The sequence below is a fragment of the Wolffia australiana genome, chromosome 5 (assembly GCF_029677425.1).
Source record: "Wolffia australiana isolate 7733 chromosome 5, ASM2967742v1".
NCBI classification, from domain to species: domain Eukaryota; kingdom Viridiplantae; phylum Streptophyta; class Magnoliopsida; order Alismatales; family Araceae; genus Wolffia; species Wolffia australiana.
In genome coordinates this window covers 13,991,482-14,007,398 of record NC_135839.1, presented here as the reverse complement: position 1 = coordinate 14,007,398, position 15,917 = coordinate 13,991,482, and the positions used below count along the sequence as shown (strand labels likewise).

The following is a 15,917-nucleotide window of genomic DNA, read 5'->3' as shown; positions in this document are numbered from 1 at the left end:
ATTTGACTGCATGACATTTACCCATAGAGAGGTCCCACTGTCCTCATCAGCTGCACCATTATCCGACAACATGGCGATTCGCTTGTAGGGAGATTCCATTGTCCTCATCAGTTGTTGGAGCCAATCAGAGCCCTGGAAAAATAAATAAGATATATTAAATAAGATGAGGCAAAGCTCACCGTCCAATATGCCTTAATAAGATCGGACGGATGAGGTCATATCCATTTTCTTAAGATAGCATGACATGACTCAAGCTTCGGGCCGGGTCAGCTCAAAGCTCCGTCACAATTTCTTCTTTTATTTATTAAGATCATGGCACGTTGAGCTGCAATTACTTTGTTGCTTCTTGGTCCGTCCCGATGCAGAGCTGAAAATTAAAAGGTGACATTGATTGCATATCAAAGAAATAAAAAAAAAGATGTACTATATAAGTGCCATGTTTATCTTACTTTTGAAATTTACTTAACATCTCTTGCTTGTTTCCGTGGACCTCTCTATGGGCCTCTATGGGCATGTTATGGGCCTCTATGTGGGCCTCCATGTGGGCCTTTGTGTGCCACAGGTCGGGACTCCTTGTACAGTGGTCCTCACCGGCTGTTGGCTAGCATGAGTGTTGTGTGATCACTAGCTGGCGATTGGCTTGAGTGCTGCCGACTCCTTCAGTTGGCCACTTAAAATCCTTTTTTTTATATCTTCTTTTCTTCTGATTTTTTTTAATTATTAAATGTACTTAAATCTCAATGCCATAATAAATCCAAAAAAAAAATGAGACAAAAAAAGGCCCATAGAATTTTAGTAAGAAGAAATGGTCATGTTCAAGATTTTCAAGAACTAATGAATGGAAGGGGAATTTATTGTAAAATAAAGATAAAATTAATAAAATGATGAATATAATGATTCCTATATGTGTATATTTTTCAACCAAAAATCAGTTTATCAGGCTTTTGGGACCTCGATTAGGCCTGCTCCATAGGGGGATTCATTGTGCTTTATGTTGCTCCCTTCTCAACGATTGATATATCATTAATATTCCAATTACTCAAGTACTGTCATACAATGAAGCTCCAAGGAAATCATGAGAAAAATAAACCACTTGATTCAAGGGAATAAAGTGGGGTTAGTTCATAAATCATTTAACCCCGTTAGTTAGGACCAATTACAAAACTAAGTGTTAATTTTATTTTCAACATAAATGAGGGATAATTTTTGTGTATATTCTTGATATAAATAGGAATATAAATCATAAAAACACATATTTGATATCATCGTTCATATGTCATTTTTCCCATTATTATATCATTCCTTTAAAAACTAATATTTTGCACTAATTAAACCCTATTGGAGCTTAATTCTATTGAATGGAAAATAAGGTTGATAAGGATTAATTTGGTGAAATTTTCATGCACAAAGTGGTTAGATTATAAGAAATAGTTGCATTTAAATTTTAGGAATTCTTTGGCGTTTCCATGTATTTTTTTAGAAATTCTCTGAAGTGTTTCGGGCCTATAAAGAACAACATGGGGGTTCATTAATCATTGGGTGATTGGTGAGCTGAAAAGGAAGTCACACACATGGCTTAATCCAGTGCACTGAACCCCTGGTCTATCAAATTCAATGATCTTGATGAGTAGCAATCATTGCAGCTACATCCAACATCATACGTTACTTCCATACTTGATGGAGGGAGATCCAATGGCATACACAGCTCCCACACTAAGTCAAAGCACCAACAAGTGAGATTTTACCACATGGCTCAATCTCAGGCCCTTTTGACAATCAGATAGCATCAGATGGCTAAATAAATTCAGGGAAAATCAGGAAAATCCATAAAAATCAGAAAACCACCAAAAAGTGAGCATTTTCAAATGCTCATAACTTTTGATCCGAATCTTTTTTGGAGGGAAATTTGGGGAGCACTTACACCTCCCCCCCCCCCTTGTATCCAACTTTTGGTCACCCCTAGAAGATGTATAAAGGTTAGTAGAAGGGGGGGTTTCTTGTGATCTCTTTGCCTTCGAGTAAACCTTGTGAAACAAGACATCAGAGGTCTCTAATCAAGTTGTTTTCTTCATACAAAAGTGAGTTCCTTCCTAATTCTCCTCATTCTTCATGGCATTTGCAACACCCCAACTAGCAGGTGAAATATACAGTTCACGAAGGAAGGATCATCGTTGGGAGCATCATCTTTGAAGGAGGTTTGCACTTGGTGCTTAGAATTAGGGCTTCCCTTAAAATTTATAACTCTTCACCTTGATCTCACCATTATCAAACCCTGAGTAATGTTTTCATCCTCTGTTATAAGCTTTTAAGACTTCATAAGAGGAGTTAATGACTTCCATTCATCACTTACATTCTCACATATCTCATTCATCATTTACATTCTCTCACATTTGTAACAACATATGGAAATTTTTGCCAGGAATGGATAAAACTTTGAAAAATTCTTTAATTCATATAATGTTTTAGTATAATGTGTCTCTACTTTATATCTCTGATTTTTTTGTGAGAGATACCAACAGCACCATGAAATGACCTTTGAATTTTAAAAAATTACAGGAATTAATTATGTGGAAGATCATTCTATGATATTCCTATCCATGTTTTGACAAAATACTTCAATTAATCTAGGAAACCTTATGAAAAAATAAAAATAATAAACGAGAGATGCCCTCATCTCCCTTGAGGCACGAGAATATCAATATAATGAAATTTAATAGAGAGAGACATAATAAAAATGTCTCTTCTTAATCTATTATTTTATCCATTCTTATTTCTACTTCATTATCAGGCTGAATTATTCAACCTTCAGTAATTTCTATGCTGATTCTCTGAATTTTGTTAAAAATTTTGGTTTTATTGATTAACTTGATTTTGCCTCATCAATCTTAAAAAATATCTATTTATCAATATTTATTTTCTTTCATAAGATTGAGAACATCAGATTTTTAATTGAAATTAAATATCTCTTTATGGATACACAGTTATAGATACTCTAATTATTTGGTTCCTGATAATTTGAGTGCATATGAAAAATTTCATACCCAATTATAGCAATGTCATCGATAGTGAAACTATTTATTTCGTATGTATATTGAAATTCTAATCCCACCTCATTTAGGCGCCACCTTTTATGACATTTTCACATCAGTTGTAAATGTGAGTATCCTACTAAATTTTCATGTTGTGAAACAATAAAAATTAACTGATTAATCATCTTTTATTTCCTACTATTTTTTTGAACTATCTCGACTAATAAACCAACTGGCCATTTTTTTGAAAAATTACAAGATCTTAAAGTTTTGACATTTCATAATGGTCTATTTTATATTTTTACTTTTATTAATATGTAAATAAATATTATTATCTAATATTATTCAAAATGTACATACCATTTTGATAAATTTTATAGGAATAATTATACTTTATTATTATTGTACTTATACTTGTGTTGAGTTATCTAAATATTTTATTTATGTCAAATTAAGAATCACATGTTAGAACAAAAAAATGTAAAAAATATAAAAATATATGTTTTAGAATGAATTATAAATTTAATGATTTCTCCTTTATAACTTTAATAAAATAAACTTTACTTTAATAATTATGAAGTTTATCATTTTAAAATTCGTTTTAACTTTAATAAAATCAAATGTATTATTTCAACAGTTGTTTTTACTTATACATGATCCCTTATTTTTGTTTGAAAATATAAAAAAACATAAATTCCCTATCTGGAAAAAAATTATAAAACTGATTTGTTTATGAGACTAGTCCAATTGATTATATTGAATCCAGTGGATTACTCTTATCATTTGTTTGCTTTTTTAAGGTCATATATGTGGATGGGATCCCAGTCTCACACTCTTCACCACGTTCAATATTCAATGATATTATGTTTCATTATCATGTATGTTTAATGTTTGTACTGAAGTCTATTAGTAGATGCAATGGATAATATGGACGATTCGTATGAAAGTGCATGTATAAGAGTTTTCTGAATTGGTACATATTAATTCATGAATGGTACTATATCAAATTTTTCATCAAGTTGGTTCATGTCATAGTTGGTTAAGCGGTCCTTAGACGCAAGACACCAAAAATGTTTTGTCCATGGGTGGCTGTACTTTAGCAATGACCTATGAGTTCCTAATAATGTGATTCCAAACATTCTTTGATTGGTTATAGAAAGGATTTTGCAATCATGATTGAGTTGCAACAATGATTGCCTTTCCTTAGTATTAGATGAGAAAGCTCAAGGAAGATGAGGCAATGAAGACCTTGGTCCACATAGCCGAATGACAGTACATGCTAGGATTTTAAAATGGATCAATACTGATAAGGACGACCAAATAAGGTTTAATAGTTCAACATAACCAAAGTTATCATAGAAGCCTGGAGTGAAGGGAGATGATACGTACACAATAACTGATCAAAGAAAGATCCCATGAGAAACTCAATATACTATGTATCATCTAGAGCACGAGGTGTCATCTGGCAGCCTCACAGTAGAATAAAAGTTTATACTCTAGATGTCAACACAGATAATTAATTAGGTTGGAAAATAAAGGTTGTAAGGTCATTGGAGTCATTAATTGGACTGTACATGGTCATAGAAGGGCACAAACAAAAGTTTTTAGGGTTTTAATGAATAATCCTCTTAAATTTATCATAGATAATTAATTGGGAAAAAGGCTTGGATGAAATTCACCCATATAAGAGTTCTTCAGGTACCCATCCTCCTCGTTCATCATCTCAATAAGTACCAACCCTCTTAATATGATTAAAGGTGAAACAACGATGATTGATCAATACCAGGACTCATCTAGATGAGGGAGGAGTTTTGACCAGCCAAACATTGTGTGAAATTCTAGAGGCCAGGCACTTGAAGAGCTGAACACATCTCACTTGAGGAGCTGATAGATTAATGTGAAGGTGATTTAATCACCATATTTTCATTTTTAAGGTCCATTATGATTCTGTTTGGTCTTCTACTAGACAAATTGTTAAAACATCATGTCAATCATGGTATCTGAACTGGAATTTTTTTTGGGATGCATAATATAGGTTTAAAAAAGCATTACTGGGTGAAAATGGAAGATGATAAGAAGCCATGACAAAAAAAAAAGGGGAAATCCCAGTACAAGAAGAGGAGGAGTTTAAATCCAAATTAATCTCATTTTCAAGTCCAAATCAAAGGGAATTTTTTTATGAAACTAATTCATAATTGGACTTTTAAATCTGCTTCCCCAGTAGAGGATAGATGAAAACGTGGATCAGGGCTGAATTCAAGACATCTCAGCCCTCTAATTTCTTGTAATCACATCAAAGGGTTGAGAATGTTATGGCCCTTGTATTTAACAGTATTGCCCCTCTTTTGCATCCCGTCCTTCATTATATCTTAATATTTTATATTTTCTTAGATACACTCCCTCAAGAGATGTCAAATTGAGTGAAATAAGAGCCGGATCTATAAATCTGTTTGAGAATCAAGAAAATCATCATCTTGACCACAAAGATGTATTTTGACGTAATCTGCAGGTAATCCATAAATCTAATTCATATATTTTGACAATTAAGATGTGATAAAAAGGTGAAGATTAATAGTGATTATTTGTTATAAAAAATTAAGATAACTTCTTAATTTTTTTAAAGTAAAGAATCTGTTAAATAAAAATATTTGAAATCTAAAATTTGAAATCTGGACTGTTTTACTTCCTATCAACTCAAAATAAAAAAATGTGTTTCCGTTTCGTCATTTGTTAAACAATATCAAAAATATTATCTCCACATCATATGTGAACATGAAAGGTCATCTCAATAATTTTACCATTTACTATTGAAAATAATTCTTAAAAGTACATTTTTCATTAAACGGAAAGCCCCTAAAAAATTTTTACATTCAGAAAAGTATAAGAAAATATTCATCAATTTTACCAGTCATTAAAAAAATAACGTATAATTTGTTCTTACTTTACCAATTGCAAATGAAAAAAATATGTGCGTTTAAATGGTGTGGAATACGTGTTGTGATATCTGTTATCTATCAGTACAAATTATGCTTAAGAATCATGGCGGGTAATATGTGGGATGATTGCTGGTAAAAAATATCTGCTCGAGATTCACTGTGATAAAAATAAATATTTAGATAGTTAAAATTATTCTCGAAGATAAAATAAGCGATTAGTTATACTTTTTATGGATCATATTTATTGATATCAACTGAGAAGTAACACAAAAGTGATGTTTCAAAATAAGGTACGTACTAATTTGAGTATAGAGACATTGTGGTGTTTATATATCTTGAGATTGACCTTAATGGAAAAAGGGAAAAATATAGCACATTAATATAGAGTACATCAAATAATTTCCCTAAAAAAGTCACATTTCCTTTTTCTATGTAGTCAAAATATATTTAACATTTCAAAAATAATATAAAATCCACTGATTCTAGATGATAGTTTGTCCCTTTTCATTTGAATAAGGCTTTCATCACTTACGATAAAACATTACCTTTCGTATATTGATTGGAGGATTCCCCTTTATTTTTCATATCTCCTGATGCTTACACGCATCTTCTATGTTGTCCCCTTCGCGTCGTGCTCTTTTCTTAGGTGCCAATATGTAAATCTCCATCTCTTTCTGTGGTGTCAGCAGTAAATTCGACTGTGTTGGCATGATGTCGAATCGGGTGCCTTTAGTTTTCTCTAAACCTTCTATTAGTCCTTCTCCACAATGTATCTAAACTCTGCGTGTTGATGTTTCTGTCCTTCCCCATCTTTTTCGGTTGACTTTAATCTTTGTCAAAATAAATGTGGGAAATAATGATATCTAGCAAGCGATCATTCCGCTCAAGTAAGAAAATAGGATGAATTAGGTCATCCAAAATTGATGTTGATATGACCACCTTACGAAAATAGAAGCGACTCGGAACTTTATTGTGTTCCCTTTTCTTTTCGACCTCTAATTCCACAAGAGAGATAATAGATGTGGCAATAGGCGCAACTCACGCAATCATACTGTTTCTATTCTTTGGTGCTGATTTCACAAGTCAACCCGTTCTTCTCCAGACAAAGGCTTCCACCAGCCTTCCCCCCTCCAAACACTACACATATTATTGGCAACTGAATAAGGCACAGACGGACAAAATTCTAAAATTTGGATTTTCTGCGGCAGACTATTCAAAAAGATAATGCACAGTTTATCGTCTTCGCCATCAATCTGCGTTCGTTTGATAGCGCCAATAGCAGGACAAAAAACTCTGCAGCTATATGAATTGGCTAGCGGCGGTTGATAGAATCATACAGTAGGGTCTCCACCGTCAAATATTCTCAGCTCTTTTAGCTTTAGTGTAGGATTATCCATGAACGGAAAGAAGTTGTTAATGTAATTGAAATGGAAAAAAATATATAAGAAATGGATTTCAACCTCTAGCCCGCAGACTGTTCGACAATAAAGGGCGCTACTACAGGAGCATCAATGAAACTCGTTAGAGTCTTGAAAAACATGAAACATTGTATATCTTACTTTGTGTTCATATTTATTGTGTTCGGCGAGTACAAGGTTTGATAACCCTTAAGAATAGAAGTTTGCGATGCGAAGTCCAAGTCCCTTGTTTTCTTGGCGTTTAGAAGCCAAATCAATTTGTCGAAACTATTAGAGTTAACTCGTGCTTATAATCAGCTTTGACTTTGTGAAGAACATGTTGTGTAAGTAATTGACAATTCATTCCACGTTAAGGATGGAGATATCGGCAAAGGATTATTCTCCGTCCAAATCAAGACGCACGAGACTGATGAGGAGGCGCTTAACTTTCCACAGAGGCCGTAACTCAAATCTCCCGGACAAACAAGCTGCAAGTTTCCGCGCGTTTAAGTCACTCACCTTCAAGAAAGCATCAAAAAGGTATAAAGTAGGCACCTAGTTCGTGTGAATTCCTTAAAGCCGACTATTCATGTAAGAATTTCAGTCCTCTCTTAGAAATGTTTTTAGGGTTCCGTGTTCTAATTGTCATAAATCAGGGTCCATGTTGATGGTATGTGAAGTTTGAAGAGTGGAAAGTTCGGTATCTGATAACTGCCGCTTTTAGACGACTGAAACCCGAAACGGAAAGTCTGCTGCAGTAGTCTTTAAAATCCCATCGGTATCCACAACTTTCATTGACTTAGCCAAACAACAACAGCTCTGAAACATTAACGTCAGTTCGCCATCTCATGCCGATTATCCTGCAGTAGAAGACGAAACACCGAGTGCAGTGGTTGCCAAATCGGATTAAGATTTTGAAACCTTTTTCATAGGCCTTAACAATATGACACTACCAGCTTGGTATCGCGAAGCCCTCAATAGATGGAGCTGATGTTGAAAAAACGGATCAGCGCGACCCATGAGATTACTTCCTCGTTATCCTTTGCACGAGAGCCACCGAGAGTAAAATTTGAAAGAGGGATATTTTCAAAAGCTTAAGAGCGAGTTCTCCAGACTAACCTGGCCACCGTCCATTTGGAATTCGAAGCAGAAACTGGTTCAACACAATCATTTCCGTCTGTAAGTCAAACCAGACGACTTAGTAAACTCAACCCACCTTTCTACGATATTTGCTCATTGTTCGGCAGCACGACGACAATACGATGGCACTTACCAAAGTAGAGACCAAATTGAGGACAACGAAAAATGTAAAAACATCGCCAAATGTCAAAGAAAAACTGTAAAAATGTGAAAACGCGTTTCCTCTCATAGGCTCCAGATGCCTATAAGACGGCATTACCTTGCACTTCAACACACCGCTTCTCTTCCAGCAGACAACACCGCCGCCGTCAAGCGTTCAATGGAGGGTGCCGATGAGGAGAGAACGCGCTTCTCGAGCTGCCGAGGAGTTTCATTTGAGATCAAAACCCACGACAGTCTCAGGCCTTGGTTCTTAAGGAGACAGGGGACGACCGGGGACGTACACCCCTTTCCCGTTCACAGTTTCAGATCCAGCAGCCACCCAAGCAGCCACTTTTGTGACATCCTCGGTGACGACGAAGACCCTGAAAACAGTCTTAATTCAATAATCTCAGCGGCTACGGCCGACCCAGAAAAGCAACAGGTCGTCCATAAAGAGAAGAACAATGAGACGAGGTTCTCAGTCATCCTTCTAGATCAAGGCCTATTCACAGTCTACAAAAGACTCTTCACAGTCTCCATCACCCTCAACTTAGTTATCATTTCTCTGGCGATCTCCGAATACTTTGCTTACGCTAAGCGCAAGGCCGCGGCGTTCGCCGTCTACAACGTGCTAGTTCTCACCCTGTGCAGGAGCGAGGCCTTCCTCAGAATAGTTTTCTGGAGCTCCGTCAGGGCTTTGGGCAGACGGGGGGTGCCGCTCTGGATGAAGACAGCTACCACGTCTCTTCTCCAGTCCCTTGGAGGCGTCCACAGCGGCTGCGGCGTCTCATCTGTTGCGTGGCTCATCTACGCTCTCGTGCTGGCGCTGCAACACAGGGACGATACCCGTCCCGAGATTATCGCCGTGGCATCCGTCATCCTATCGTTGATCTTCCTCTCTTGCCTGTTGGCGTTCCCTCTGGTCCGTCATCTGCACCACAATCTATTCGAGCGTACCCACCGGTTCGCCGGGTGGGCGGCTCTGGCTCTTCTATGGGTCTTCGTCGTCCTCACCGCCGGCTACAATCCGAAGACAAACTCATACGATAATCTCACAGCTACAAGGCTTGCCGGACAACAAGAGACCTGGTTGACCCTGCTGGTGACCGTCCTTATCGTCTTTCCATGGATCACAGTAAGACGAGTGCCCGTGTCGGTGACCTCTTTCTCCGGCCATGCTTCGATCATCAAGTTTTCGGGGGGCGTGAAAGCCGGGCTTCTTGGAAGAATCAGCCGTTCGCCGCTGTCGGAATGGCACGCCTTCGGGATTATATCAGACAACGAGGAATCCCACATGATGCTGGTAGGGGCCGTCGGTGACTTCACTATGCGGCTGGTGTCCGAGCCGCCGAGCCATCTCTGGGTCCGAAAAGTGCACTTCGCTGGCCTGCCCTACCTTGTGAATATGTATAACAGGGCTGTGCTTGTGGCCACTGGGTCCGGGATTGCCGTGTTTCTCTCATTTTTACTGCAGCCGTGCGATGCCGAGGTGTGCCTGGTCTGGATCACCAAGTCTGTGAATCACAACTTTGGCCCTGATATAGGTGAGATGATGCGTGGCCATCCGCAGGGGAAGGTGATAATACACGACACGGCCGTCTTAGGTCGGCCTAACGTTGCCCAGTTGGCTGTTGACACTGCAAAGATGTGGAAGGCGGAGGTGGTGGTCGTGACAAGCAATCCCCAGGGAAGCAGAGACGTTGTAAACGCCTGCAGGGCTGAAGGCATAGCGGCGTATGGACCCATCTGGGACTCTTAGCCAGAACTTCGGAAGAGAATATTTGATGGGTGCAAGATAAAGTTGTACTTTAGTCAAACAAGCATAAATTATTTTTATATGAATCTGTTAGTTCAAGGTCTTCCATAGATAAATTATTCACCTTGCCTGCGTTCATGTTTGATTATTTTGGCCCTTATTATTCCCTTTATCATTTTCCGTCTAGTCTCCTCTGAGGCCGGACGGGATGCGTCATCCAGCTTGGGCATACCAAAAGCAGAAGAGTGACCTAGTGATATGTTATTGTAAAATCAACGCAAACCCGATCGTCAAGGTTCAGACAAAGAGCAACTTTGAGGAGAGAGATTTACTCAACGGATGAGAGGCAAGATATTGAGACCGATATGAAGAATAAGACGGGCTATGTTGAATAAAACGGAAGAGAAGATCATATAATTTCAAACTCGGCAAGTTCCGGCTATTAAATTTCTTAAAATAAACTTTTTTCAGATAGTATTAATCCTGGATACATAATATTAGATTTTCCAGTTCAATTTTTATACATAGCAAATGATTCCCGCTGATTATGTTATGACCAAAATCAAATTATATGCTTGAGAAGAAACAATCTGACGTAAATGTTCAAGTCTAAGTATTTTACATTGGCAGGCATCCCAGTTCTTTTACCCGGATGGCGTGAACCAAATTATTTTTGCATCTTTTTTGGTGCTTTGCCTACTCGAATGTCTTAAGGTCGTGATTATTTCTTGGAAAGCGAGTAGATCAATAGTTGTTTGAAGAAAATAAGATTTGGGTGTTATCATTTTTATTAATACAGATAAAGCATGTATATTGTTCATGCTGAGGATCTTAACTTAATGGAGCTTAAAATATGTATCCAACCAAGCTAAAGAATCCATGAAGAATATAGGGACGAGAGTAAAGAAAACCCACACACTGATTGGAGAACAATAACATTATTGAATGGGATGATAAGTGTTCACAATAGAGGTCCAAAACAACAAGTACAAAAGGAGAAAAGAGAACAAGTTCACCAAAGGAACTAACTAACTAGAAGATACACACTTAGTGCCACCTCCTCACAAAATCCTCTTTGCAAGATGCTTTGGTGTCCACAACTCTTCTCCAACTCTACAAGTTAAGCTTGGAACCCTCCAAGGTTGCTCACAGGATGCTCTCAAGAATTCCTTCCATAGCTCCTCCAGAATTCCCTCCAAATTCACCACCACAAGATGAGGTAGACACCTTCTTTTATAGAGCTCCTTGGAAGCTTTTAGAGACCTCCCTCCCTAGAAGATTTCCAAAACGTTCTAGAACATCTAGAAAGACCCACAAGCTTTTAAAAGGATCCATTAGTTTCAAAATATTCAAGAGGACTCCATAATAGTCTATAAGCATCTAGAAGGCTCTAGAAGAATCTTAAATTCTGGAACCATCTAGAAGATTCTAGATGAGTTAAAAAACTCTTGATCATTTAGGAAGCTTCTAGAACATGAGAGTCGAACAAGTCAAACCTCACAGTTCAAAGTAGAACTTGTTTGGATATGGCTAGCAGGCTGAGTAACCCGGTTGATAATCTGAAATTTAGGGGTTTTAATCCGTTGTTGATAATTGAGATTATTCAATAAAAAATATATTTAACCGTAATTTCTTAAGAATATTCAGTTAGTGATGAATACGGATCATCTTCACAAGAAACGACAGTTAAGGATTTGATTTTCTCACAATAGTGATTATCAGCACGAGAATAATAAATACGAGAATAAAATAGGTGAGATAGTGATATCGAGGAAGTAGAAATAGAATTACGTGAAGTGTTACAAGAATAAGGTAGAGGGTGTGCCGTATAAGATAGTGACTGAATGCATGAATGGTATGATTGCAAAGATAGAGACTTGATAATGGGGATGTAAGTAAGTGAAATGATAAATGAAAAGATGATAACAGACTACAATTATGATAATGATGATGTCGGGAGAGAAACAACGTAAGGTGAGGACTTACCTTAGATCCTCATGTTCTCCCAAGATCACAGTAACCTGCGAGTGCCGGTAAGCTCCCCCTCTTCTCTTATGCTTCTTCCGACACACCCAAGACACCAAGAACACACTTGATGGATCTCAAAAATCACTATCTTTCAATCATCCCACACAAGTATGAAGCAAGTTCAAGAAGAATTTCACAATGATCCAGGCATCTATTTATAGTTCAGAGCATATGGATGTAAAGAGGAGGGGAAGACGAAGCAATGGTGAAAATTTGAGCTCAATCGCAGTTGTAGATCAAAAGTTATGGATGTTTGAAGTTGAGCCAATCCTAGCCCTTTTCATTCTCTCTCCTGATCAGCGTCCTTGTTTTCCATTTTCGTTTAAAATTCAATCACTTGAGATTTTCACTTTTCATCCTTTGTGTACACGTGTACTGAAAAAAGGACAAACAAAAACAAAGAAAAAACACTAAAAAAAGGAATCTCTCGAGGATGACGTCGCGGCGCCAGTATTGATGATTGCTTGGCTAATGATTGGCTGACGCCAGTAATTAACTAAGTTAATGATTCAATGCCACCAATCATCAGCAACCACTATGATTCGTAGCTCTTCGATGAATCGAACAGTGACACGTTGCAGCGCAAATGAAAAGGCTATAAATATAATCAAATTTTCATATTAATTAAAATAAATTCAAAAAATACGTATAATTATATATTGACTTTAAAAAATCATATCTTTTCTTATATAATGTCAAAAAATTCAAAAAAAGTCATACTCTGTCTCAAAAAGTATATTCTTTTATAATCTATTTTTCAGAAAATTCCCATAATATACAAAATTCAGGAACTCATTCCAAAAATAGATAACATTATTTTAAGCTTGATAACATTCGAATATCAATGATTTAATGCAAATGGACACGTAAATATGATCATATTAAAGTACTAAATATCCATTAGTTTCAAGAATATTCAAGAGGACTCTGTAAGATTCAATAATCATCAAGAAGGCTCTACAAGAATCTTAAATTCTAGAAGCATTTAGAAGATTCTAGAAGAGTTATAAAATTCTTGATCATTTTGGAAGCTTCTTGAACATGAGATTTGAACAAGTCAACCCTCCCAATTCATAGTAGAACTTCTTTTTCGGATATGGCCAACAGGCTGAGTAACCCTATAGTGGCTACTTCTATAGACTCCTGTTTTGTTTTAAACCAATAAAGTGCTATCAATTCCAATTTTTTCATTGAGAAATGATTAAAAAGATTAATATTTACTTTATACTCTTTAAAGGCACTATAAATGGTTGATGTATTTTTTTATTTTGAGTAATACAGCCCAATTTGAAACCTGAAAAAGGAACTAAAAGCTAATTCAGATCGATGTATAGCAGTTGTACCTTATATATATGCTAAAAGAGTCTCATATGTGTCCACTTCTTTTTACCATCTTTTTGAAATCATACAGGATAAAAAATCCACAATCATTTATAATAATATTCATTCATTTGTATTTTGCAATCCTCCGTGCTCTCCAATAATCTTCTTGCCAATGGGCATGTCTCTCTCTATCTCATTCCATAAAGTTTATATGCCTACATGTTAAGTGGTTTCTTATTCTGCACTTGCTATAAATTCCATTTTATCGCATTATGGTTATTTTTAACTAATTTCCATGACTTCTTTGAATTCGAGAAGTTTGATTGCTGATGAGTATTTTGAAGTTCCTAATTTGCAGAAAATTACAGGAATGAGAAGATACAGTTCTTCAAGAGTTGGAGAATTTTTGGGAGCTTAGTGATTCTCAAAATGGGCTGAAATGATAAAATGGTGTTGTGGGCCTCTAAACGAGAAAGTAGAGGGGTTTGGGCCACAACCTGTCCTCTCCATTCCGCTATCAAAAGCCTTACAAAGAAAGAAGCTAAAGATTACAAGAGGAAGCTCTCAACCCATGGAGAAAAAGAGGCAAAATTGCAAGAAAAGACAATAGAAAATGCCAAATAGGTATTTTAGTAATTCTTCGTATGTATAATACTCTTTTTCTCCTTCATTTCCCCTCATCCAAGATGTGCTCTAGTAAATATCTGGAAAGTAGGACAAGGCATATTTCAGAATTCAAGTTGCTCAACCTGCTTGATGTAAGTTTATTGAAATTTTCACTCTTTCTCAACTCTTGTTTGCATTGAAAAATGCCTGATCCAGGCCAAATATAAGGATTCCAACTTTGGAGGAAGCATTGAGAGCTCAATAGATGTTTATTGAGGTTTTAAGATCTTAGATTTACATTTTCCCATCCTTATCTATCAATTTTACCTTTAAATACATCACTTTCTCCTTCTAAACACTTATTTTATACTTTCTCAATCTATAATTGACTACTTCTCTCTCTAAACTTTCATCCATATCCCTAGTTCATCCCCTTAAAATTTCATAAAAAACTCATTCATTTGCACCTTCAAAATCCCTCTCAAACACCTTTTACATCCCCGCCTTCATTTTCTTTCTCGATCTCTTCATTTTGACCTTTTCTCTCCCTAGAGCATTTTATGTCTCTCTCTTAAAACCCATTTCTATCTCTTTGTTGATCCCCCATCATTACCCACTTTGAATCCCAAAAAAATTACATTTTAAAAATCAATTTTTAATCCCTTCAAAACTCGGATTTTCCCCCTCATCTCCGCGCAGCGCCGTCGTGCACTGTTTTGGGGTGTCTTGCAGCACTTATGTAGCAGGGACAGCACACACAATGGCGGGTCAAAGGATTACCCTGTGCAGGACTTAGCCCAATCAGCTAAGTCCTAAATTAGTGGGCTGATCCCTAATGGGCTGACCCATTAGGCTCCCTACACAGGCCAATCCGGGCCTCCCGATTCCAATGGCCCAAACTGTCGCTAGTGCCATCGCTCTGCTGTTGCCACCGACGCTACTGGAAATTTCCAGAACATGTATATTTGTCATTTTATGTATTAAAAATTATAAAAATTAGTAAATATTATTTTATGATTTTAAAAATTCCAAAAAATAAGGTAAATCCATAAAATTTATATAATCGAATTATTATGATTTTAACATGTAAAAAATTCTTTAAAATCTCTGACTCTTGTTTTCAATATTTATAGTGGTTTTTGGTGTAAATTAAAATCCAGAAATTTCTAAAAAAAGATTATTGTTGATATCTGGTGTTAATTAAAATAAGGAAATAAAATGTCAAATATTTTTAGTGTTTTTCCTTGTATTTCTACTTGAATTTGAACCAATAGATAATTATATAAATTAACTCAAAATCCCTGAAATTATATCTCTCGTTTTTAAACTCATTTCTCTTATTTTAAGTTTCATAAAAATTCTGAAATTAAATTCCTGTCTCTACGTGGATCGAGCCCTTACTTGCCCTATATTTATTATAGAGTATTTCAGTGGAAAAGTTTCATAAATATTGTTGGTTAAGTCTGAATTAAAACAACGATAATAAACCCCTAAATTTGGACTTATCATGATTGTGCTCCAACTAGTTTTCTTGTATACACATGTTTCTTCTTCATGCTTG

The 15,917-nt window shown here is 36.4% G+C and overlaps 1 protein-coding gene across 1 annotated transcript; it reads left to right on the top strand.

Annotated features, from left to right (window-relative positions):
* The first annotated feature begins 8,617 nt into the window (after positions 1-8,617).
* Positions 8,618-10,524, top strand: LOC144703210 (adenylate-forming reductase 06235-like). Its single transcript, XM_078575325.1, has one exon. It carries the CDS (start codon positions 8,741-8,743, stop codon positions 10,400-10,402), a length of 1,662 nt encoding a protein of 553 aa, XP_078431451.1. The 5' UTR covers positions 8,618-8,740; the 3' UTR covers positions 10,403-10,524.
* The last annotated feature ends 5,393 nt before the right edge of the window (positions 10,525-15,917 follow it).